The 27500-nt window shown below is 34.9% G+C and overlaps 1 protein-coding gene and 1 long non-coding RNA gene across 2 annotated transcripts in view; both read left to right on the top strand.

Moving 5' to 3' along the window:
* The window catches only part of LOC127852227 (uncharacterized), a 1143-nt gene extending 249 nt beyond the window's left edge, over positions 1-894 (top strand). The window contains exons 2-3 of the long non-coding RNA XR_008036143.1: positions 237-410; positions 852-894. This is a non-coding gene — a long non-coding RNA (uncharacterized LOC127852227). The remainder of the gene's footprint in view (positions 1-236; positions 411-851) is intronic.
* Positions 895-5674: 4780 nt separating this feature from the next.
* Positions 5675-27500, top strand: part of LOC127852413 (sushi, von Willebrand factor type A, EGF and pentraxin domain-containing protein 1-like) — a 26143-nt gene continuing 4317 nt past the window's right edge. Inside the window, exons 1-29 of the mRNA XM_052386368.1 lie at positions 5675-5843; positions 6448-6618; positions 6847-7023; positions 7278-7448; positions 7663-7839; positions 8083-8253; positions 8468-8644; positions 8888-9058; positions 9273-9449; positions 10471-10641; positions 10856-11032; positions 11276-11446; positions 11633-11809; positions 12053-12223; positions 12920-13093; positions 13529-13702; positions 14032-14205; positions 14821-14994; positions 15325-15498; positions 16107-16280; positions 16609-16782; positions 18375-18548; positions 18877-19050; positions 19659-19832; positions 20160-20333; positions 20943-21116; positions 22722-22895; positions 24789-24962; positions 25290-25411. Coding sequence (XP_052242328.1) covers positions 7283-7448; positions 7663-7839; positions 8083-8253; positions 8468-8644; positions 8888-9058; positions 9273-9449; positions 10471-10641; positions 10856-11032; positions 11276-11446; positions 11633-11809; positions 12053-12223; positions 12920-13093; positions 13529-13702; positions 14032-14205; positions 14821-14994; positions 15325-15498; positions 16107-16280; positions 16609-16782; positions 18375-18548; positions 18877-19050; positions 19659-19832; positions 20160-20333; positions 20943-21116; positions 22722-22895; positions 24789-24962; positions 25290-25411 — 4464 coding nt within the window. The 5' untranslated portion in view covers positions 5675-5843; positions 6448-6618; positions 6847-7023; positions 7278-7282. The remainder of the gene's footprint in view (positions 5844-6447; positions 6619-6846; positions 7024-7277; positions 7449-7662; positions 7840-8082; positions 8254-8467; positions 8645-8887; positions 9059-9272; positions 9450-10470; positions 10642-10855; positions 11033-11275; positions 11447-11632; positions 11810-12052; positions 12224-12919; positions 13094-13528; positions 13703-14031; positions 14206-14820; positions 14995-15324; positions 15499-16106; positions 16281-16608; positions 16783-18374; positions 18549-18876; positions 19051-19658; positions 19833-20159; positions 20334-20942; positions 21117-22721; positions 22896-24788; positions 24963-25289; positions 25412-27500) is intronic.

The raw sequence follows: 27500 nt of genomic DNA, 5'->3' as shown, positions 1-27500 counted from the left end.
CGTTAAAAATAAAAGTTTCATTGGTTGTGAATAATTTAGAGATTTTGAATTTAAATAATACATTTTACTTTAATTGCATTCATTAAATTTTGATCGTATTAATTCAATACAAATACAATTAGCCAGTTTAAATTCAGTCTATTGAATCAGATTTCTTCTACGTGTAAACCGTCATTTTGAAAAGTCGTTTAAATTGAATGAGATAATATTTATTTTGGGTATTTTGTACGTTTTAGATTGTGGTGTCATACCCGTAGTTCTGAATGGGGCATACACGCTTCTAAACCCATCGAACACCACATACGGATCGCTTGCAAATGTGACATGTAATGCTGGATATGATTCGAACGTTAGCCACATTTTGTGCCAGGCAAATGCTGCGTGGGGACATGCACACTGCGTGCCAAAAGGTAATTTCTATTTCTGAAATCTCTTGGGATCTTCTTCAATCAAATGAGTCTATTTGTAAGTGTCGATTGTTAAGTACTTATGCAATGATTATTAACAAAGTCCTTGGGGACATTCAAACTAAGTTCCAAAAGGTTAAGTTATATTACTGAAATATCTTGGTGTCTTGCTCAAATGAATAAATCTCGTCGTAAATGCCCATTGTCTAATACGTACGCAATGCTTATTAACTCGATGATTTAAGGGTGACTCAATCTAGGATAATTTATGCATCATTTAATTGTGCCTTGGAGAAATTACAGTGATGTTCATGAACATCTTTTTTTAAAGACTCACCTCTGATGAAATTGAGTGCTTAATATGAAAAAACATGTTAAAACAACAAATCGAAAGATTTTATACTTGATCGATAAGGTTTATATTGCGCCGGTTTTCTATTGTAGACTGTGGTTCCACACCAATCATCCTGAATGGAGAAAACACACTTTTAAACACAACAAACACCACGTACGGATCACTAGCAAATGTGACATGTGATGTTGGATTTGAATCGAACGTTATGCAGATTACGTGCCAAGCAAATGCGATGTGGGAAACAGCCAACTGCGTTCCAAAAGGTTCCACTTAATATGTTTACTATTTTAGTCATTCTAAAGTCGTTTAAATATGTATGGTGACGTGTATTTGTTAGGTTAGTAATTTTCAAAATGAGAGTAAAATGGTTGGGCGGATATATGTAACACATTAAGCAAATATTTATTAATTGTAAATATAAGATTTGACTGAAATTTCCTGACACAATAGTCCGTCGTGTTATATAAAGAAACAGACAATAAGCTAATGCTAATAAACTCAATTAAAGATACTAATTATAAGTGTAAACCATTATCGAACATGAGTGTTATCAATTGAAAAAGCGGTAAAATGAATTCATTCGTGTCGTTTTGTTGTTTGTTTCATTAAGACTGTGGTAACATTCCTGCAATTCTGAATGGAATGTACACCCTTTTGAACATTACAAACACCACGTACGGATCGCTTGCAAATGTGACATGTGATATGAATCGAACGTTAATCAGGTTATGTGCTATTCAAATGCAACGTGGGAAAAAGCTAACTGCATTTCAAAAAGTTTATTTCTAGCTATGAAATAGTTTGATGTTTTTTTCTTAATTTGTATGTATCATTTTGCAAGCGTGGATTTATTAGTGCCTATGCATTATAAGAATGCGTATGTGTCATTTGTGCATATAATGTTATTATAATTCAATGAATTCTTGTGGTATTATTTTGACAATGTTTATATATTCAAAGTAAGCATAGTGTGTTTGTATGTTTCTCTGGAAATACTAACTCAAAGTTTGTGCTACTAACACATAATCATTTGAACGGTATGGAGCAGGATGGCTTCGACCTGAACATACCTATGGACGAGGTAAATTAAGTATATTTTTCTTAAAAAAACATCAACAAAAAACAGACCCTTTGGAATTCAATGAGAAAAAAAGGAATGCGTTGATTTCTATGTGACAATGTTTAAACTAATTCATGCAGTATTCAATAATGCTTACAAATACTTTCATGCATTTGTATTGTCATTTTAAATACACAAATTTAAACAAATAATATATTTATTTTAACCTATAATATAAAAGTCAGTGCATTAATTGCAAAATATATTCAAACTTTATATTGAAAGACATAATTTATATTTGTATTTTTTTCTGTTGTTTATTTTAGACTGTGGTTCTACTCCAACCATCCTGAATGGGGCATACACGCTTTTAAACACAACAAATACCACGTACGGATCGCAAGCAAATGTGACATGTTATGTTGGATATGAATCAAACGTTAGCAAGATTAAGTGCCAGGCAAATGCGACGTGGACAACAGCCAACTGCATTCCTAACGGTTATATTTATTATTTCGATTTCATTGTCCTTTCAAATGGTTTCAATAAATATGATTGCTTTCAACGTTTGGCATAATGGTTTTCACATGTTCAATGTGTTTTAAAGGAATATTTTTTTCTGGAATGATTTTTTCTGGAAGACAAACGTAGAGTGTAAATTAAACATATAAATGTCACTAACTTTGCATTCATGAAGTCATACATTGCATTAATTCAAGTCAATTCTAGTAACATAAAGACTGTTCAAAGTTAGTTGATGTAAGCATTCCTACTAAGTTCAATTATATCTTACAAACCTATTTTAAATGCGAAGCGCGATCATACTTATTTTGGTAGTCTTGTATTTTTTAGACTGTGGTGCCGTTCCCGCCGTTTTGAATGGGACATACACGCTTCTTAACACAACAAGCACCACCTACGGATCGCTAGCAAATGTGACATGTGATGCTGGATATGAATCGAACGTAAGCCAGATTATGTGCCAGGCAAATGCTACGTGGGGGCATGCCAAATGTTTTCCAAAAGGTATGTTGCTATTTATAAAACCTCATGATATCTTCTTCAATTGAATGAATTTCTTTCTAAACGTTTATTGTTAAGTACTCATGTAAATCTTATTAACTCGATGTTTAATGTGTGAAACAGTTTTGGCTCCAATGTGAATATTTTAATTTTGACTTCAAATAATAAAATGAATTATCATGATCATACTTGTTGGGAAGGTTAAACTGGAATGAAATGTTGTGTTTTTTTTAAAAAGCGATGCTTACCTCTCACTATGAAATCTGGCTAATTTGAGACGACACATTCCGCCTTCACTTGATTTTCGTTTAGAAGAGACGCGAATATACTTGCGTATACGTATTACGTTGTTAATTGCATATTGTTTATATTAGAGGGGCCTTTTCACAGATTTTGACATGTAACAAAATGTTTATCATCAAATGCTATATATTGATAAATGTAAGCATTGGATCTAAAAAGTTGCGTAATAAAGTCAAGAATAAAATTTAAAATAGAAAAAAAGATTAACGCTGAAAAGGGCTCGAAACACTGACCCCTAGAGTCCGGGAGTAAAAGTCTACCACCTAGACCACCTAGACCATCTGCCATCCGTGCTCGTACATTCCGTTACAAATCGGTTTCAACAAGTTTTGTATCGTTTTTTAGTTAAATTAGTTGTTTTATATATACGTTCCATAGAGATGTAATTTGTTGTATGCTTATGTTTCAGACGAATTCTCTGTTCCAGCGATACTTCATGAATTTAATATTATTTTACGAGCAATAAGTTACATTTTTATTCTAATCAGATTGTGGGGATCCATCGCTGGGGAATGGAACAGCGGTATTTCCGGCTGGGACTACCTTTGGCGCGACAGCCCTTGTTTCTTGTGATGCAAACTACACATTGTCTGGTGATCAGTTCATCGCATGCCAGACCGATGGAACGTGGACTTCAAATTCAACGTGCATCCGGGGTATTTTTTATACGCAGTTAAAAATCGAGTTCTCAGTTATGACGTTCATACTGAATACAATCTTGTAAACAAAGACTATTGAATACCAAAGCTTAAAAGAAAAGAGCATTCGAACTCAATGTTTTGTGAGTAAATAAAATTCTTATTACAACCAGATACTCTACATCGTATCTATCAATTAAAAATTCAAGTCCGTCATGAAATAGGTGCAAACAATTTCAAAAAATGGTCACTTTTTGCATGATCATTTTCAAAGTTAATACCATATAGTGTAAGGAATATAATTCCCATTTAAGATTGTGGAGTGACTGGGCTGACAGGCGGCTATACATTGTTCAATGGTACAACCATCGGTACGGTCGCCGTCATTGAATGTTACATGGGATACGACCTCAAAGGACCTCTGAACATAACTTGCACTGAAACCGGATGGAGCGCGATGCCAGCATGTGTCATCACGGGTACAAATCATTTTTGTTCAACCTATTTGTTATTTAGACTTTGTAAACATCATCCATCACACCCTTATAATCCCTCGCCTCAAAACTTGGAGTTGCGTATAGATATTCCCTTCGACCGTACGTTCGACAGTCTGTCCGTTTTTCCTTCTGTCCACCAGTAACATTTGTATGTCTGCTACTTATTGTTGCAAAATTTGTCATGAAACTATTGAGGGCATGGATACAACGTACATAAGGCATACGCCAGTTTCTTTGACTTAATGTCAAGGTCAAAATTAAATGTCGAATCTTCAAGCCAATATTTGTGTCCGCTCAATATTATCTATACCTTCTGAATGATGTTTAGATAATGGGGATTTCTTTAGTATAGATTACATATGGTTTACAAATAACAAAAACATTTTATGTACTTGCCTATTATCTGCTTATATTTTATAACATTATTTTTTATTATAGATTTCCATGATATATTGTAAACAAAACGTTGAAATAACAGTTAATACTTTCATGATTCTTGATTAAGATTGCTTTCCTCGGGATAAGAACCCCGCATCTTTAGGAGCAAAATCTGCAAAACACAGCGTCATTGTTACGCTATGTTATAAATACAAGTATTTTCCATATTAAAGTTGAAAATCGTTACGAACGCATTATCATTTTACCGAATTTGATTGATTTTAATGATCGAACGAGCCGAAATTTTTTCTGTTGTTTCTTTGTGGGGATTTTTTATTTTATTTATATCGACGTTCAATATTTTGAATATATGACATAATTTTTTTATTGTTATTTTATTATATTTATTGTTTTTTTAGGGGGGGGGGGGGGCTGTAATTTTACCTTGTGGCAAATGTCAACTTAAACACGATAGTATTTTAACAAAATGTCGCAAACTTTTCATTAAAGTGGCTGCAATTATAATTTCAAAATGAGCCTCGCTTTCGGAAAGCCGAACTCCATGCATGTGTGTAAAGTATAATACCAGATAAACATGTGCAAATATCTTTGTTTATTGATATATCTCTGGCATATGTCATACTTTTCAGATTAAGAAAACGTATTTTAGCCGCCTAAAAAGAATGGGTTTTATCCATGTTCAGTCCGCACATGCTAACCAGGGACGACACTTTGCGCTTTTATGTAATTTGTCGTGTAAAGGAAGTGTCCTCTAAACAAATATCCTATCTAGACGGATGCCTTTGTCATTGATACGCTTGGAAAGTGTAATAATTACACTGATTTGTCATTCAGTATGTAGTCCGTTATAGTTTTGTTATTATATTAAATCGACTTTCGCTGTTTAACATAGAGTAACTGTAGCTAAACCAAACTTCCCAATGCATACAATGCTTATTGTCGTTCGAAACATGTTGTAAAAAAGATAAAAATTAAATATTGTAACAGACTGTACCTCGCTCCCGACGCTTCTCAACGGTAACTTCACGTTGGTGGACCCGACTAACACAACATACGGAGCCACTGCCGACGTGCTATGTGACGCTGGGTACAACGCCTCGGTATCGTCTATTCTGTGTAACGCTTCCGGAATTTGGGAGACAGCGGAGTGTATTATAAAAGGTTGGTGGTTGAAGCAACGTCAAATATCGCACCGACGCTAAAAGTCGGACTTAACGTTGCAAGGGTTATGCAGCTTGCTCAATAGAGGACATATGTTTGCTTTCTGCCCGGCCGTTAATCACATTTTGGAGATTAATTTATACACGGGTCAATACTTTTTAGGTGGCGCCTTTTAAAGAAGGAGAACTCTCGAAAATGGATATGTTGTTGTTCAACTTAGTATGCATTAGTTAAAAAAATCGATCCATGCGATGCGATTGAGCGAAGATTTATTGATCATAGAAAGTACAGAAACAAACACTCATAACACATTTGATTTTTAGGAAGTCTCGTTCATATGAAAATTCAGTATTGGCGGAAAGTGGATTTCCTAATTAACATGTGCATACCGCATAGGTAAATCTGGAACATGACTACGCACACGCATTAAACCGTGCATACCGCATAGGTTAATATGGAACATAACTTGACGCACACGAATTAAACCCAGTTCTCCTAGAGCACAGATTTTTGTTTTTCCTTTTCTTATAAAGATTGAGGTCCACTGCTGAACTTACCTAACGAACAATTACATTTATGTCGAAGTATTCAATGAATATTTCAGATTGCCTGGCTACCCCATCTCTATTGCACGGAACGTACATTCTTGTTAATGGAACCAAAACCTACGGCTCCATAGCTAATGTTTCCTGTGATATTGGCTTCATATCATCCGTGAGCACGGTTACTTGTTTGGCATCCGCAGATTGGGAAAAGGCTAACTGTACCGCAAAAGGTAGGAATAAAAATGTTCAGTGCAAATGCTTTATTATGCATCGAATTCGGGTGTTAATCAGCGACATTTTATGAACATTTAACACACTGAGAGACCGGAAATGCAGATTTAACAACGTGGCAAGTGATAATAACGTGCAGAAATTTTATCCTTACATTCGTTACAAAATGAGCCACTCCTTTTTCTACGCGTACCGATTGTCTTTAATGATTACATGTTTTCGTTTAGATTGCGGGCCTCTCCCGTTGATTTTAAATGGCGAATACTTTCTGGATAATCAAAATAATAACACAACATTTGGGTCCACTGCCAACGTGACCTGCCATTCCGGATACAACACTTCTTCCATCTCCATCACGTGTAATTCTTCAGGCATATGGGAAACATCAGAGTGTGTTATTAACGGTAATTATCAAAATTGCTTTAATAGCTTCTGTCAAAATCAATGATGACACAGTCTACTTTATGGCTGTAAGTGCATGAATTTTCGTTTCGTATTGTGCGTTTTTTTTCCGCACAAACACATGTGCAAATATATGATAAAAATACATACCAATATTGTGGAATGAGTGTGAATTTTATTGAAGTACTTATACTTATGTTGAAAATCGTGTTATGTGCAATTCATTCATGAGTAAGTATTGAGTATATTTTTTCAGATTGCATGTCAACACCATCTCTTTTGCACGGAACGTACATTCTCGTTAATGGAACCACGACCTACGGCTCCATGGCTAATGTGTCCTGTGATGATGGCTTCATATCATCCGTGAGCATGGTTACTTGTTTGGCATCCGCAGATTGGGAAGAGGCTAACTGTACCGCAAAAGGTAGGAATAAAAATGTTCGATGAAAATACTTTATTTTACATTGACTACATCAGCGACATTTTATAAAAATCTTACATACACACAAACAGACCGAAATTTCAGCATAAACAACGTGACAAACGATTATAAAGTTAAGAAAAATATGTGCTTATATTCGTAATAAAATTGTTCTACGCGTATCAATTGTGTCAATTGCTCACATGTTTTCGTTTAGATTGCGGACCGCTTTCGTTGATTGCAAATGGCGCATACATTTTGGAAAACCAAAATAATGACACAACATTTGGGTCCACTGCCAACGTGACCTGCCATACCGGATACAGCGCTTCTGCCATCTCCATCATGTGTAATTCTTCAGGAATATGGGAAACAGCAGAGTGTATTATTAACGGTATTTATCAACGTTGTTTTGATAGCGTCTGTCATTATCAATGATGATATGTTTCTTTAGGAATGGTATTAGATGGCATTTGCTTTGAATTGTTCTTTGATTATTCGCATGTTATCAAATGTAATATACATAAACATCATGCATTGAAGAATAGGTGTGAACTTTGTTAAAATGATTAAACATAATCTTAAAATCTTGTAATGTACACATAGCTTTTATGACGTAATACTGCATATTTTTCAGATTGCATGGCGACGCCATCTCTATTGCACGGAACGTACATTCTTGTTAATGGAACCACAACCTACGGCTCCATGGCTAATGTGTCCTGTGATGATGGCTTAATATCATCCGTGAGCATGGTTACTTGTTTGGCATCCGAAGATTGGGAAGAGGCTAACTGTACCGCAAAAGGTAGGAATAAAAATGTTCGATGCAAATACTTTATTTTACATTGGCTACATCAGCGACATTTTATAAAAATCTTACATACACACAAATAGACCGAAATTTCAGCATAAACAACGTGACAAACGATTATAAAGTTAAGAAAAATATGTGCTTATATTCGTAATAAAATTGTTCTACGCGTATCAATTGTGTCAATTGCTCACATGTTTTCGTTTAGATTGCGGACCGCTTTCGTTGATTGCAAATGGCGCATACATTTTGGAAAACCAAAATAATGACACAACATTTGGGTCCACTGCCAACGTGACCTGCCATACCGGATACAGCGCTTCTGCCATCTCCATCATGTGTAATTCTTCAGGAATATGGGAAACAGCAGAGTGTATTATTAACGGTATTTATCAACGTTGTTTTGATAGCGTCTGTCATTATCAATGATGATATGTTTCTTTAGGAATGGTATTAGATGGCATTTGCTTTGAATTGTTCTTTGATTATTCGCATGTTATCAAATGTAATATACATAAACATCATGCATTGAAGAATAGGTGTGAACTTTGTTAAAATGATTAAACATAATCTTAAAATCTTGTAATGTACACATAGCTTTTATGACGTAATACTGCATATTTTTCAGATTGCATGGCGACGCCATCTCTATTGCACGGAACGTACATTCTTGTTAATGGAACCACAACCTACGGCTCCATGGCTAATGTGTCCTGTGATGATGGCTTAATATCATCCGTGAGCATGGTTACTTGTTTGGCATCCGAAGATTGGGAAGAGGCTAACTGTACCGCAAAAGGTAGGAATAAAAATGTTCGATGCAAATACTTTATTTTACATTGGCTACATCAGCGACATTTTATAAAAATCTTACATACACACAAATAGACCCAAATTTCAGCATAAACAACGTGACAAACGATTATAAAGTTAAGAAAAATATGTGCTTATATTCGTAATAAAATTGTTCTACGCGTATCAATTGTGTCAATTGCTCACATGTTTTTGTTTAGATTGCGGACCGCTTTCGTTGATTGCAAATGGCGCATACATTTTGGAAAATCAAAATAATAACACAACATTTGGGTCCTCTGCCAACGTGACCTGCCATACCGGATACAGCGCTTCTGCCATCTCCATCATGTGTAATTCTTCAGGAATATGGGAAACAGCAGAGTGTATTATTAACGGTATTTATCAACGTTGTTTTAATAGCGTCTGTCATTATCAATGATGATATGTTTCTTTAGGAATAGTAGTAGATGGCATTTGCTCTGAATTGTTCTTTGATTTTTCGCATGTAATCAAATGTAATATACATAAACATCATGAATTGAAGAATAGGTGTGAACTTTGTTAAAATAATTCAACATAATCTTAAAATCTTGTAATGTACACACAGCTTTTATGACGTAATACTGCATATTTTTCAGATTGCAAGGCGACGCCATCTCTATTGCACGGAACGTACATTCTTGTTAATGGAACCACAACCTACGGCTCCATAGCTAATGTGTCCTGTGATGATGGCTTCATATCATCCGTGAGCATGGTTACTTGTTTGGCATCCGAAGATTGGGAAGAGGCTAACTGTACCGCAAAAGGTAGGAATAAAATTGTTCGATGAAAATACTTTATTTTACATTGACTACATCACACAAACAGACCAAAATGTCAGCATAAACAACGTGACAAACGATTATAAAGTTAAGAAAAATATGTGCTTATATTCGTAATAAAATTATTCTACGCGTATCAATTGTGTCAATTGCTCACATGTTTTCGTTTAGATTGCGGACCGCTTTCGTTGATTGCAAATGGCGCATACATTTTGGAAAATCAAAATAATGGCACAACATTTGCGTCCACTGCCAACGTGACCTGCCATACCGGATACAGCGCTTCTGCCATCTCCATCATTTGTAATTCTTCAGGAATATGGGAAACAGCAGAGTGTATTATTAACGGTATTTATCAACGTTGTTTTAATAGCGTCTGTCATTTATCAATGATGATATGTTTCTTTAGGAATGGTATTAGATGGCATTTGCTTTGAATTGTTCTTTGATAATTCGCATGTAATCAAATGTAATATACATAAACATCATGCATTGAAGAATAGGTGTGAACTTTGTTAAAATGATTAAACATTATCTTAAAATCTTGTAATGTACACACAGCTTTTATGACGTAATACTGCATATTTTTCAGATTGCATGGCGACGCCATCTCTATTGCACGGAACGTACATTCTTGTTAATGGAACCACAACCTACGGCTCTATGGCTAATGTGTCCTGTGATGATGGCCTAATATCATCCGTAAGCATGGTTACTTGTTTGGCATCCGAAGATTGGGAAGAGGCTAACTGTACCGCAAAAGGTAGGAATACAAATGTTCGATGCAAATACTTTATTTTACATTGACTACATCAGCGACATTTTATAAAAATCTTACATACACACAAGCAGACCGAAATTTCAGCATTAACAACGAGACAAACGATTATAAAGTTAAGAAAAATATGTGCTTATATTCGTAATAAAATTGTTCTACGCGTATCAATTGTGTCAATTGCTCACATGTTTTTGTTTAGATTGCGGACCGCTTTCGTTGATTGCAAATGGCGCATACATTTTGGAAAATCAAAATAATAACACAACATTTGGGTCCACTGCCAACGTGACCTGCCATACCGGATACAGCGCTTCTGCCATCTCCATCACGTGTAATTCTTCAGGAATATGGGAAACAGCAGAGTGTATTATTAACGGTATTTATCAACGTTGTTTTAATAGCGTCTGTCATTATCAATGATGATATGTTTCTTTAGGAATGGTAGTAGATGGCATTTGCTTTGAATTGTTCTTTGATTATTCGCATGTAATCAAATGTAATATACATAAACATCATGCATTGAAGAATAGGTGTGAACTTTGTTAAAATGATTAAACATAATCTTAAAATCTTGTAATGTACACATAGCTTTTATGACGTAATACTGCATATTTTTCAGATTGCATGGCGACGCCATCTCTATTGCACGGAACGTACATTCTTGTTAATGGAACCACAACCTACGGCTCCATGGCTAATGTGTCCTGTGATGATGGCTTAATATCATCCGTGAGCATGGTTACTTGTTTGGCATCCGAAGATTGGGAAGAGGCTAACTGTACCGCAAAAGGTAGGAAGAAAAATGTTCGATGAAAATACTTTATTTTACATTGACTACATCACACAAACAGACCGAAATTTCAGCATAAACAACGTGACAAACGATTATAAAGTTAAGAAAAATATGTGCTTATATTCGTAATAAAATTGTTCTACGCTTATCAATTGTGTCAATTGCTCACATGTTTTCGTTAAGATTGCGGACCGCTTTCGTTGATTGCAAATGGCGCATACATTTTGGAAAATCAAAATAATAACACAACATTTGGGTCCACTGCCAACTTGACCTGCCATACCGGATACAGCGCTTCTGCCATCTCCATCATGTGTAATTCTTCAGGAATATGGGAAACAGCAGAGTGTATTATTAACGGTATTTTTCAACGTTGTTTTAATAGCGTCTGTCATTATCAATGATGATATGTTTCTTTAGGAATGGTATTAGATGGCATTTGCTTTGAATTGTTCTTTGATTATTCGCATGTAATCAAATGTAATCTACATAAACATCATGCATTGAAGAATAGGTGTGAACTTTGTTAAAATGATTAAACATAATCTTAAAATCTTGTAATGTACACACAGCTTTTATGACGTAATACTGCATATTTTTCAGATTGCATGGCGACGCCATCTCTATTGCACGGAACGTACATTCTTGTTAATGGAACCACAACCTACGGCTCCATAGCTAATGTGTACTGTGATGATGGCTTCAAATCACCCGTGAGCATGGTTACTTGTTTGGCATCCGCAGATTGGGAAGAGGTGAACTGTAGTGTTAAAGGTAATTTTTCTAGCCATGATAGTCGTTCTAACCGTTTGTTTAACTGTGTTTGTGTTTGTATTGTTAACATATACGTAAATTGAATGACTTGCTATCTTCGTTACTAGCTCAGTTGAGCACATCTTATCCTTTGCGAGTTTCGTTTCGCCTTTGCTGTTTCGTTTAGTGCTTCATTAGTCGTGCTAAACAAACGACACTTGCTCTTACTGTTTTAATTAATTAGTCACCCTTATTTCAAGTGTTTATCGTTCCACGAAACTGTATTTGGATGACACAATAGCTTTATCAAATGAAAAAAGTAAAAAAAAAATATTCCAATTGTTCACATGAAAGTAATGTTATGTACGATATAGTATATCAGTAACATGTGAATCAGCACATTTTTCTCTTGTTAAAGGGTTGTTGCGCTTTTTTAATGAAAATATATGCAAGCAGTTCAAAAACTCTCTTCTTTGGTTACCTTCATCCATTTACTTGTTTAACCATATATTTTTATATTTCTTCGTTAATCGACTAAATAACCAGAAATCTTTGCATGAAATTAAGTTATTTTTTGATATTTTGTATATTTTATATTTTAACCATACTTTTTGTCATTTAAATTAAATCTTTCCGTCAAAGATGTTTTTTTTAAATACTATGTATTTCATAGTCATTATTATATTTTACAAAATTGTATGTACTATGATATCGCAGATTGTGGTAATTTAACAAACATCGACGATGGAAAGCTCCTATTAACCGATTCGTCAAATACAACGTATGAAGCAAGCGCAGTGGTCATTTGTTCAGACGGATACGGTGCATCGAAACCGTCTATAAGATGTCTTGAATCGGGTGCTTGGGAAAACGCAACTTGCATAGTCAAAGGTATGAACTAGGAAAACAACAATTATGCATTCATGTTAACATTAATTAAGCAAAGCATCATACTGCGGCTGTAATGTGAATGCGTAGCATAGAAACATAGACTTTGCATTAAATTTAAGTAAACATGCCGTAATGATTTGCCCTTGTTCAATGCGTTTGAATGCAAAGGTTAATGAGTGTACGCTAAATGTTTTATTTTACTAAAATTTCACGTAACTCTTATTAACCCGATGTTTTATGGGTGAAACGGTTTTGGCTATAATATGAAAATTTCAAATTCGTTTTCAAAAAATTATATGGATTCTCATGACCATACGTGTTGTAAAGGTTAAACTGGAATAAAATTGAGTGTCTTCAAAGAAAACACGTATCGAAAACACCCGTTGGAAGGTTTTATGCTTCACGTGTATGGTTTAGTTTTTTTTTCTATTGTAGACTGTGGTTCCACACCATTCATCCTGAATGGAGCATACACGCTTCTTAATACAACAAACACCACGTACGCGTCGCTAGCAAATGTGGCATGTGATGTTGGATATGAATCAAACGTTAGCCAGATTATGTGCGAGGCAAATGCGACGTGGGCAACAGCCAAATGCATTCCTAGTGGTAATATTTATAGTTTCGATTTCATAGCTATCTCAAATGGTTTCTATACATATAATGGCGTGTAATGTTTTCCATAATGATTTGCACTGGTTCAATGCGTTTTAAAGCAAAGGTTAATGAGTGTACGATACCTAAGAGCGTTAACTAAAAATGTTTTATTTCACTAACATTGCATTCATGAACTTATCCATCGCAAAACATAAAGGCACTGAAAATAAGCTTTTTAAAATTTAGTCGATTTTAACAATTTTTTTAGTGATAACCGTCATCTTAAAACGGTTTTGTAAATGGCAAGAACGATTATATCAATATTGTTCTGAATGTTTAAGACTGTGGCGCCGTTCCCGCCGTTTTAAATGGGAGATACACGCTTCTAAATACAACAAACACCACGTACGGATCGCTTGCAAATGTGACATGTGATGCTGGATATGAATCGAATGTTAGCCAGGTTATGTGCCAGGCAAATGCAACGTGGGCACATGCAAACTGTATTCCAAAAGGTATGTTGCTATTAAGAAAACCTCTTGATATGTTCTTCAATTTAATGAATCTCTTTGTTAACCTTTATTGCTAAGTACTCCTGTAATCCTTGTTAACTCACTGTCTTATGGTTGAAACTTGAAACAGTTTAGGCTACAATATGAATATTTTAAATTTGACTTCAAATAATTATATGGATTCTTATGACCAAACTCTTTGTAAAGGTTAAATTGGAATTAAATTGAGTGTCTTTAAAGAAAACACATATAGGAAACATCCGTTGGAAGGTTTTATGTTTTACGTGTAAGGTTTAGTTTGGGTTTGTTGTGTATTGAAGACTATGGTTCCTCGCCAGTCATCCTGAATGGAGCACACAGGCTTCTTAACATAACAAACAGCTGTACACATGTAATTCTTAGTTACTCGATGTTTTATCTGTGAAACGGTTTTGGCTACAATATGAATATTTCAATTTTGACTTAAAATAATTATATGGATTCTCATGACCATACTTGTTGTGAAGGTTAAACTGGGATAAATGGATTGTCGTTAAAGAACACACATATACAAAACACCTGTTGAAAGGTTTTATACTTGACGTGTTAAGTTAAGTTTGGGTGTGTTATCTATTGTAGACTGTGGTTCCACACCAGTCATCCTGAATGGAGCATACAAGCTTCTAAACACATCAAACACCACGTACGCGTCGCTAGCAAATGTGACATGTGATGTTGGATATGAATCAAACGTTAGCCAGATTATGTGCCAGGCAAATGCGACATGGGCAACAGCCAAATGCATTCCAAATGGTAATGTTTTTAGTTTCGATCTAATTGCTATCTCAAATGGTTTCTTCACATATAATGGCGTATAACGTTTGTCATAATGATTTGCACTGGTTCAATGCGTTTTAAAGCAAAGGTTAATGAGTGTACGGTACCTAAGAGCGTTAACTAAAAATGTTTTATTTCACTAAAATTGCATTCATGAACTTATACATCGCATAATATAAAGGCACTGAAAATAAGCGTTTTTAAATTTAGTCGATTTTAACATTTTTTTTTAGTGATAACCGTCATCTTAAAACGGTTTTGTAAATGGCAAGAACGATTATATCAATATTGTTCTAAATGTTTAAGACTGTGGTGCCGTTCCCGCCGTTTTAAATGGGATATACACGCTTCTAAATACAACAAACACCACGTACGGATCGCTTGCAAATGTGACATGTGATGCTGGATATGAATCGAATGTTAGCCAGGTTATGTGCCAGGCAAATGCAACGTGGGGACATGCAAACTGTATTCCAAAAGGTATGTTGTTATTAATAAAACCTCTTGATATGTTCTTCAATTTAATGAATCTCTTTGTTAACCTTTATTGCTAAGTACTCATGTAATCCTTGTTAACTCAATGTCTTATATTTGAAACAGTTTAGGCTACAATATGAATATTTTAAATTTGACTTCAAATAATTATATGGATTCTTATGACCAGACTCTTTGTAAAGGTTAAATTGGAATTAAATGAGTGTCTTTAAAGAAAACACATATAGGAAACATCCGTTGGAAGGTTTTATGTTTTACGTGTAAGGTTTACTTTGGGTGTGTGTTGTATTGAAGACTGTGGTTCCAAGCCAGTTATCCTGAATGGAGCATACAAGCTTCTTTACATAACAAACAGCTGTACACATGTAATTCTTATTTACTCGATGTTTTATGGGTGAAACTGTTTTGGCTACAATATGAATATTTCAATTTTGACTTAAAATGATTATATGTATTCTCATGACCATACTTGTTGTGAAGGTTAAACTGGAATAAAATGGAGTGTCGTTGAAGAACACACATATAGAAAACACCCGTTGAAAGGTTTTATGCTTGACGTGTTAGGTTTAGTTTGGGTGTGTTTTCTATTGTAGACTGTGGTTCCACACCAGTCATCCTGAATGGAGCATACAAGCTTCTAAACACAACTAACACCACGTACGCGTCGCTAGCAAATGTGACATGTGATGTTGGATATGAATCAAACATTAGCCAGATTATGTGCCAGGCAAATGCGACGTGGGCAACAGCCAAATGCATTCCTAGTGGTAATATTTATAGTTTCGATCTAATTGCTATCTCAAATGGTTTCTACACATATAATGGCGTATAATGTTTTCCATAATGATTTGCACAGGTTCAATGCGTTTTAAAGCAAAGGTTAATGAGTGTACGGTACCTAAGAGCGTTAACTAAAAATGTTTTATTTCACTAAAATTGCATTCACGAACTTATCCATCGCAAAATATAAAGGCACTGAAAATAAGCTTTTTTAAATTGAGTCGATTTTAACATTTTTTTTGTGATTACCGTCATCTTAAAACGGTTTTGTAAATAGCAAGAACGATTATATCAATATTGTTCTTAATGTTTAAGACTGTGGTGCCATTCTCGCTGTTTTAAATGGGAGATACACGCTTCTAAATACAACAAACACCACGTACGGATCGCTTGCAAATGTTACATGTGATGCTGGATATGAATCGAACGTTAGCCAGGTTATGTGCCAGGCAAATGCAACGTGGGGACATGCAAACTGTATTCCAAAAGGTATGTTGCTATTAAGAAAACCTCTTGATATGTTCTTCAATTTAATGAATCTCTTTGTTAACCTTTATTGCTAAGTACTCATGTAATCCTTGTTTACTCAATGTCTTATGGTTGAAACAGTTTAGGCTACAATATGAATATTTTAAATTTGACTTCAAATAATTATATGGATTCTTATGACCAGACTCTTTGTAAAGGTTAAATTGGAATATAAGTGAGTGTCTTTAAAGAAAACACATATAGGAAACATCCGTTGGAAGGTTTTATGTTTTACGTGTAAGGTTTTGTTTGGGTTTGTTTTGTATTGAAGACTGTGGTTCCACGCCAGTCATCCTGAATGGAGCATACAAGCTTCTTAACATAACAAATAGATGTAGTAATTCTTATTTACTCGATTTTTTATGGGTGAAACGGTTTTGTCTACAATATGAATATTTCGATTTTGACTTAAAATGATTATATGGATTCTCATGACCATGCTTGTTGTGAAGGTTAAACTGGAATAAAATGGAGTGTCGTTTAAGAACACTCATATAGAAAACACCCGTTGAAAGGTTTTATGCTTGACGTGTTAGGTTTAGTTTGGGTGTGTTTTCTATTGTAGACTGTGGGTCCACACCAGTCATCCTGAATGGAGCATACAAGCTTCTAAACACAACTAACACCACGTACGCGTCTCTAGCAAATGTGACATGTGATGTTGGATATGAATCAAACGTTAGCCAGATTATGTGCCAGGCAAATGCGACGTGGGCAACAGCCAAATGCATTCCTAATGGTAATATTTATAGTTTCGATCTAATTGCTATCTCAAATGGTTTCCACACATATTATGGCGTATAACGTTTGACATAATGATTTGCACTGGTTCAATGCGTTTTAAAGCAAAGGTTAATGAGTGTACGATACCTAAGAGCGTTAACTAAAAATGTTTTATTTCACTAAAATTGCATTCATGAACTTATACATCGCAAAATATAAAGGCACTGAAAATAAGCTTTTTTAAATTTAGTCGATTTTTACAATTATTTTTAGTGATAACCGTCATCTTAAAACGGTTTTGTAAATGGCAAGAACGATTATATTAATATTGTTCTGAATGTTTAAGACTGTGTTGCCGTTCCCGCCGTTTTAAATGGGAGATACACGCTTCTAAATACAACAAACACCACATACGGATCGCTTGCAAATGTGATATGTGATGCTGGATATGAATCGAACGTTAGCCAGGTTATGTGCCAGGCAAATGCAACGTGGGGACATGTAAACTGTATTCCAAAAGGTATGTTGCTATTCATAAAACCTCTTGATAAGTTCTTCAATTTAATGAATCTCTTTGTTAACCTTTATTGCTAAGTACTCCTGTAATCCTTGTTAACTCAATGTCTTATGGTTGAAACAGTTTAGGCTACAATATGAATATTTTGAATTTGACTTCAAGTAATTATATGGATTGTTATGACCAGACTCTTTGTAAAGGTTAAATTGGAATTAAATTGAGTGTCTTTTAAGAAAACACATATAGGAAACATCCGTTGGAAGGTTTTATGTTTTACGTGTAAGGTTTAGTTTGGGTTTGTTTTGTATTGAAGACTGTGGTTCCACACCAGTCATCCTGAATGGAGCATACAAGCTTCTAAGAACATTTAACACCACGTACGCGTCGCTAGCAAATGTGACATGTGATGTTGGATATGAATCAAACGTGAGCCAGATTATGTGCCAGGCAAATGCGACGTGGGCAACAGCCAAATGCATTCCTAATGGTAATATTTATAGTTTCGATCTAATTGCTATCTCAAATGGTTTCCACACATATAATGGCGTATAACGTTTGACAACATGATTTGCACTGGTTCAATGCGTTTTAAAGCAAAGGTTAATGAGTGTACGATACCTAAGAGCGTTAACTAAAAATGTTTTATTTCACTAAAATTGCATTCATGAACTTATCCATCGCAAAATATAAAGGCACTGAAAATAAGCTCTTTTAAATTTAGTCGATTTTAACATTATTTTAAGTGACAACCGTTATCTTAAACGGTTTTGTAAATGGCAAGAACGATTATATCAATATTGTTCTGAATGTTTAAGACTGTGGTGCCGTTCCCGCCGTTTTAAATGGAAGATACACGCTTCTAAATACAACAAACACCACGTACGGATCGCTTGCAAATGTGATATGTGATGCTGGATATGAATCGAACGTTAGCCAGGTTATGTGCCAGGCAAATGCAACGTGGGGACATGCAAACTGTATTCCAAAAGGTATGTTGCTATTAATAAAACCTCTTGATATGTTCTTCAATTTAATGAATCTCTTTGTTAACCTTTATTGCTAAGTACTCCTGTAATTCTTGTTAAATAATGTCTTATGGTTGAAACAGTTTAGGCTACAATATGAATATTTAAAATTTGACTTCAAGTAATTATGTGGATTCTTATGACCAGATTCTTTGTAAAGGTTAAATTAGAATTAAATTGAGTGTCTTTAAAGAAAACACATATAGGAAACATCCGTTGGAAGGTTTTATGTTTTACGTGTAAGGTTTAGTTTGGGTTTGTTTTGTTTTGAAGACTGTGGTTCCACGCCAGTCATCCTGAATGAAGCATACAAGCTTCTTAACATAACAAACACCTGTACACATGTAATTCTTATTTACTCGATGTTTTATGGGTGAAACGGTTTTGGCTACAATATGAATATTTCAATTTTGACTTAAAATAATTATATGGATTCTCATGACCATACTTGTTGTGAAGGTTAAACTGGAATAAAATGGAGTGTCGTTAAAGAACACACATATAGAAAACACCCGTTGAGAGGTTTTATACTTGAGATGTTAGGTTTAGTTTGGGTGTGTTATCTATTGTAGACTGTGGTTCCACACCAGTCATCCTGAATGGAGCATACAAGCTTCTTAACACATCTAACACCACGTACGCGTCGCTAGCAAATGTGACATGTGATGTTGGATATGAATCAAACGTTAGCCAGATTATGTGCCAGGCAAATGCGACGTGGGCAACAGCCAAATGCATTCCTAATGGTAATATTTATAGTTTCGATCTAATTGCTATCTCAATTGGTTATACACATATAATGGCGTATAACGTTTGACATAATGATTTGCACTGGTTCAATGCGTTTTAATTCAAAGGTTAATGAGTGTACGGTACCTAAGAGCGTTAACTAAAAATGTTTTATTTCACTAAAATTGCATTCATGAACTTATCCATCGCAAAATATAAAGGCACTGAAAATAAGCTTTTTTAAATTTAGTCGATTTTAAGATTTTTTTAGTGATAACCTTCATCTTAAAACGGTTTGGTAAATGGCAAGAACGATTATATCAATATTGTTCTGAATGTTTAAGACTGTGGTGCCGTTCCCGCCGTTTTAAATGGGAGATACACGCTTCTAAATACAACAAACACCACGTACGGATCGCTTGCAAATGTGACGTGTGATGCTGGATATGAATCGAACGTTAGCCAGGTTATGTGCCAGGCAAATGCAACGTGGGGACATGCAAACTGTATTCCAAAAGGTATGTTGTTATAAATAAAACCTCTTGATATGTTCTTCAATTTAATGAATCTCTTTGTTAACCTTTATTGCTAACTACTCCTGTAATCCTTGTTAACTTAATGTCTTATGGTTGAAACAGTTTAGTCTTCAATATGAATATTTTAAATTTGATTTCAAATAATTATATGGATTCTTATGACCAGACTCTTTGTAAAGGTTAAATGCGAATTAAATTGAGTGTCTTTAAAGAAAACTCGTAAAGGAAACATCCGTTGGAAGGTTTTATGTTTTACGTGTAAGGTTTAGTTTGGGTTTGTTTTGTATTAAAGACTGTGGTTCCACGCCAGTCATCCTTAATGGAGCATACAAGCTTCTTAACATAACAAACACCTGTACACATGTTATTCTTATTTACTCGATGTTTTATGGGTGAAACGGTTTTGGCTACAATATGAATATTTCAATTGTGGCTTAAAATAATTATATGGATTCTCATGACCATACTTGTTGTGTAGGATAAACAGATATAAAATTGAATATCGTTGAAGAACACACATATAGAAAACACCCGTTGAAAAGTTTTATGTTTGACGTGTTAGGTTTAGTATGGGTGTGTTTTCTATTGTAGACTGTGGTTCCACACCAGTCATCCTGAATGGAGCATACAAGCTTCTAAGCACATCTAACACCACGTACGCGTCGCTAGCAAATGTGACATGTGATGTTGGATATGAATCAAACGTTAGCCAGATTATATGCCAGGCAAATGCGACGTGGGCAACAGCCAAATGCATTCCTAATGGTAATATTTATAGTTTCGATCTAATTGCTATCTCAAATGGTTTCCACACATATAATGGCGTATAACGTTTGACAAAATGATTTGCACTGGTTCAATGCGTTTTAAAGCAATGGTTAATGAGTGTAAGATACCTAAGAGCGTTAACTAAAAATGTTTTATTTCACTAACATTGCATTCATGAACTTATCCATCGCAAAATATAAAGGCACTGAAAATAAGCTTTTTTAAATTGAGTCGATTTTAACATTTTTTTTTAGTGATAACCGTTATCTTAAACGGTTTTGTAAATGGCAAGAACGATTATATCAATATTGTTCTTAATGTTTAAGACTGTGGTGCCGTTCCCGCCGTTTTAAATGGGAGATACACGCTTCTAAATACAACAAACACCACGTACGGATCGCTTGCAAATGTGACATGTGATGCTGGATATGAATCGAACGTTAGCCAGGTTATGTGTCAGGCAAATGCAACGTGGGGACATGCAAACTGTATTCCAAAAGGTAATAAAACCTCTTGATATGTTCTTTTATTTAATGAATCTCTTTGTTAACCTTTATTGCTAAGTACTCCTGTAATCCTTGTTAGCTCAATGTCTTATGGTTGAAACAGTTTAGGCTACAATATGAATATTTTAAATTTGACTTCAAATAATTATATGGATTCTTATGACCAGACTCTTTGTAAAGGTTAAATGCGAATTAAATTGAGTGTCTTTAAAGAAAACTCGTAAAGGAAACATCCGTTGGGAGGTTTTATGTTATACGTGTAAGGTTTAGTTTGGGTTTGTTTTGTATTAAAAAGACTGTGGTTCCACGCCAGTCATCCTTAATGGAGCATACAAGCTTCTTAACATAACAAACACCTGTACACATGTTATTCTTATTTACTCGATGTTTTATGGGTGAAACGGTTTTGGCTACAATATGAATATTTCAATTGTGGCTTAAAATAATTATATGGATTCTCATGACCATACTTGTTGTGTAGGATAAACAGGAATAAAATTGAGTATCGTTGAAGAACACACATATAGAAAACACCCGTTGAAAAGTTTTATGCTTGACGTGTTAGGTTTAGTATGGGTGTGTTTTCTATTGTAGACTGTGGTTCCACACCAGTCATCCTGAATGGAGCATACAAGCTTCTAAGCACATCTAACACCACGTACGCGTCGCTAGCAAATGTGACATGTGATGTTGGATATGAATCAAACGTTAGCCTTATTATGTGCCAGGCAAATGCGACGTGGGCAAAAGCCAAATGCATTCCTAATGGTAATATTTATAGTTTCGATCTAATTGCTATCTCAAATGGTTTCCACACATATAATGGCGTATAACGTTTGACAAAATGATTTGCACTGGTTCAATGCGTTTTAAAGCAAAGGTTAATGGGTGTAAGATACCTAAGAGCGTTAACTAAAAATGTTTTATTTCACTAACATTGCATTCATGAACTTATCCATCGCAAAATATAAAGGCACTGAAAATAAGCTTTTTTAAATTGAGTCGATTTTAACATTATTTTTAGTGACAACCGTTATCTTAAACGGTTTTGTAAATGGCAAGAACGATTATATCAATATTGTTCTTAATGTTTAAGACTGTGGTGCCGTTCCCGCCGTTTTAAATGGGAGATACACGCTTCTAAATACAACAAACACCACGTACGGATCGCTTGCAAATGTGACATGTGATGCTGGATATGAATCGAACGTTAGCCAGGTTATGTGCCAGGCAAATGCAACGTGGGGACATGCAAACTGTATTCCAAAAGGTATGTTGCAATTAATAAAACCTCTTGATATGTTCTTCAATTTAATGAATCTCTTTGTTAACATTTATTGCTAAGTACTCCTGTAATCCTTGTTAACTAATGTCTTATGGTTGAAACAGTTTAGGCTACAATATGAATATTTTAAATTTGACTTCAAGTAATTATATGGATTCTTATGACCAGATTCTTTGTAAAGGTTAAATTGGAATTAAATTGAGTGTCTTTAAAGAAAACACATATAGGAAACATCCGTTGGAAGGTTTTATGTTTTACGTGTAAGGTTTAGTTTGGGTTTGTTTTGTTTTGAAGACTGTGGTTCCACGCCAGTCATCCTGAATGAAGCATACAAGCTTCTTAACATAACACACACCTGTATACATGTAATTCTTATTTACTCGATGTTTTATGGGTGAAACGGTTTTGGCTACAATATGAATATTTCAATTTTGACTTAAAATAATTATATGGATTCTCATGACTATACTTGTTGTGAAGGTTAAACTGGAATAAAATGGAGTGTCGTTAAAGAACACACATATAGAAAACACCCGTCGAGAGGTTTTATACTTGAAATGTTTGGTTTAGTTTGGGTGTGTTATCTATTGTAGACTGTGGTTCCACACCAGTCATCCTGAATGGAGCATACAAGCTTCTTAACACATTTAACACCACGTACGCGTCGCTAGCAAATGTGACATGTGATGTTGGATATGAATCAAACGTTAGCCAGATTATGTGCCAGGCAAATGCGACGTGGGCAACAGCCAAATGCATTCCTAATTGTAATATTTATAGTTTCGATCTAATTGCTATCACAAATGGTTATACACATATAATGGCGTATAACGTTTGACATAATGATTTGCACTGGTTCAATGCGTTTTAAAGCAAAGGTTAATGAGTGTACGATACCTTAGAGCGTTAACTAAAAATGTTTTATTTCACTAAAATTGCATTCATGAACTTATCCATCGCAAAATATAAAGGCACTGAAAATAAGCTTTTTTAAATTTAGTCGATTTTAAGATTTTTTTTAGTGATAACCTTCATCTTAAAACGGTTTTGTAAATGGCAAGAACGATTATATCAATATTGTTCTGAATGTTTAAGACTGTGGTGCCGTTCCCGCCGTTTTTAATGGGAGATACACGCTTCTAAATACAACAAACACCACGTACGGATCGCTTGCAAATGTGACGTGTGATGCTGGATATGAATCGAACGTTAGCCAGGTTATGTGCCAGGCAAATGCAACGTGGGGACATGCAAACTGTATTCCAAAAGGTATGTTGCTATTAATAAAACCTCTTGATATGATCTTTCATTTAATGAATCTCTTTGTTAACCTTTATTGCTAAGTACTGCTGTAATCCTTGTTAGCTCAATGTCTTATGGTTGAAACAGTTTAGGCTACAATATGAATATTTTAAATTTGACTTCAAATAATTATATGGATTCTTATGACCAGACTCTTTGTAAAGATTAAATTGGAATAAAATTGAGTGTCTTTAAAGAAAATACATATAGGAAACATCCGTTGGAAGGTTTTATGTTTTACGTGTAAGGTTTAGTTTGGGTTTGTTTTGTATTGAAGACTGTGGTTCCACGCCAGTCATCCTGAATGGAGCATACAAGCTTCTTAACATAACAAACACCTGTACACATGTAATTCTTATTTACTCGATGTTTTATGGGTGAAATGGTTTGGGCTACAATATGAATATTTCAATTTTGACTTTAAATAATTATATGGATTCTCATGACCATACTTGTTGTGAAGAATAAACAGGAATAAAATTGAGTGTCGTTGAAGAACACACATATAGAAAACACCCGTTGAAAAGTTTTATGCTTGACGTGTTAGGTTTAGTATGGGTGTGTTTTTTATTGTAGACTGTGGTTCCACACCAGTCATCCTGAATGGAGCATACAATATTCTAAGCACATCTAACACCACGTACGCGTCGCTAGCAAATGTGACATGTGATGTTGGATATGAATCAAACGTTAGCCAGATTATGTGCCAGGCAAATGCGACGTGGGCAACAGCCAAATGCATTCCTAATGGTAATATTTATAGTTTCGATCTAATTGCTATCTCAAATGGTTTCCACACATATAATGGCGTATAACGTTTGGCAAAATGATTTGCACTGGTTCAATGCGTTTTAAAGCAAAGGTTAATGAGTGTACGATACCTAAGAGCGTTAACTAAAAATGTTTTATTTCACTAAAATTGCATTCATGAACTTATCCATCGCAAAATATAAAGGCACTGAAAATAAGCTTTTTTAAATTTAGTCGATTTTAACATTTTTTAGTGATAACCGTCATCTTAAAACGGTTTTGTAAATGGCAAGAACGATTATATCAATATTGTTCTGAATGTTTAAGACTGTGGTGCCGTTCCCGCCGTTTTAAATGGGAGATACACGTTTCTAAATACAACAAACACCACGTACGGATCGCTTGCAAATGTGACATGTGATGCTGGATATGAATCGAACGTTAGCCAGGTTATGTGCCAGGCAAATGCAACGTGGGGACATGCAAACTGTATTTCAAAAGGTATGTTGCTATTAATAAAACCTCTTGATATGTTCTTCAATTTAATGAATCTCTTTGTTAACCTGTATTGCTAAGTTACTCCTGTAATTCTTGTTAACTCAATGTCTTATGGTTGAAACAGTTTAGGCTAAATATGATATTTTTAAATTGACTTCAAATAATTATATGGATTCTTATGACCAGACTCTTTGTAAAGGTAAATTGAAAGTAAATTGAGTGTCTTTAAAGAAAACACATAAGGAAACATCCGTTGGAAGGGTTAATGTTTACGTGTACGGTTTAGTTCGGGTTTGTTCTGTATTGAAGACTGTGGTTCCACGCCAGTCATCCTGAAAGGAGCATACAAGCTTCTTAACATAACAAACAGCTGTACACATGTAATTCTTATTATTCGATGTTTTATGGGTGAAACGGTTTTGACTACAATATGAATATTTCAATTTTGACTTACAATGATTATATGGATTCTCATGACCATGCTTGTTGTGTTGGTTAAACTGGAATAAAATGGAGTGTCTTTTAAGAACACTCATATAGAAAACACCCATTGAAAGGTTTTAATGCTTGACGTGTTAGGTTTAGTTTGGGTGTGTTTTTCTATTGTAGACTGTGGTTCCACACCAGTCATCCTGAATGGAGCATACAAGCTTCTAAGCACATCTAACACCACGTACGCGTCGCTAGCAAATGTGACATGTGATGTTGGAATATGAATCAAACGTTAGCCAGATTATGTGCCAGGCAAATGCGACGTGGGCAACAGCCAAATGCATTCCTAATGGTAATATTTATAGTTTCGATCTAATTGCTATCTCAAATGGTTTCCACACATAAAATGACGTATAACGTTTGACAAAATGATTTGCACTGATTCAATGCGTTTTAAAGCAAAGGTTAATGAGTTTACGATACCTAAGAGCGTTAACTAAAATGTTTTATTTCACTAAAATTTCATTCATGAACTTATCCATCGCAAAATATAAAGGCACTGAAAATAAGCTTTTTTAAATTTAGTCGCTTTTAACATGATTTTTAGTGATAAACGTTTATCTTAAACGGTTTTGTATATGGCAAGACGATTATATCAATATTGTTCTGAATGGCTTTAACGACTGTGGTGCCGTGCCCGCCGTTTTAAATGGGAGATACACGCTTCTAATACAACAAACACCACGTACGGATCGCTTGCAAATGGTGACATGTGATGCTGGAATATGAATCGAACGTTAGCCAGGTTATGTGCCAGGCAAATGCAACGTGGGGACATGCAAACTGTATTCCAAAAGGTATGTTTGCTATTAATAAAACCTCTTGATATGTTCTTCAATTTAATGAATCTCTTTGTTAACCTTTATTGCTAAGTACTCCTGTAATCCTTGTTACGCTCAATGTCTTATGGTTGAAACAGTTTAGGCTACAATATGAATATTTTAAATTTGACTTCAAATAATTATATGGATTCTTAATGACCAGACTCTTTTGTAAAGGGTTAAATTGGAATTAAATGAGTGTCTTTAAAGAAACACATATAGGAAACATCCGTTGGAAGGTTTTATGTTTTAACGTGTACGGTTTAGTTTGGGTTTGTTTTGGTATTAAGACTGTGGTTCCCCGCCAGTCATCCTGAAATTAGCATACAAGCTTCTTAACATAACAAACAGCTGTACACATGTAATTCTTATTTCTCGCTGTTTTAATGGTTGAAACGTTTTTGGCTACAATATGAATATTTCAATTTGACTTAGAATAATTTATGGATTCTCATGACCATACTTGTTGTGAAGGTTAAACTGGAATAAAATGGAGTGTCGTTTAAGAACACCACATATAGAAAACACCGTTAAAGGTTTTATGCTTGACGTGTTAGGTTTAGTTTGGTGTGTTTTCTATTGTAGACTGTGGTTCCACACCAGTCATCCTGAATGAGGCAACAAGCTTCTAAACACAACTTAACACCAGTACGCATCGCTAGCAAATGTGACATGTGATGTTGGATATGAACAAACGTTAGCCAGATTATGTGCCAGGCAAATGCGA

The sequence above is a fragment of the Dreissena polymorpha genome, chromosome 12 (assembly GCF_020536995.1).
Source record: "Dreissena polymorpha isolate Duluth1 chromosome 12, UMN_Dpol_1.0, whole genome shotgun sequence".
NCBI lineage: Eukaryota > Metazoa > Mollusca > Bivalvia > Myida > Dreissenidae > Dreissena > Dreissena polymorpha.
This window is presented reverse-complemented; position numbering and strand designations above follow the sequence as displayed.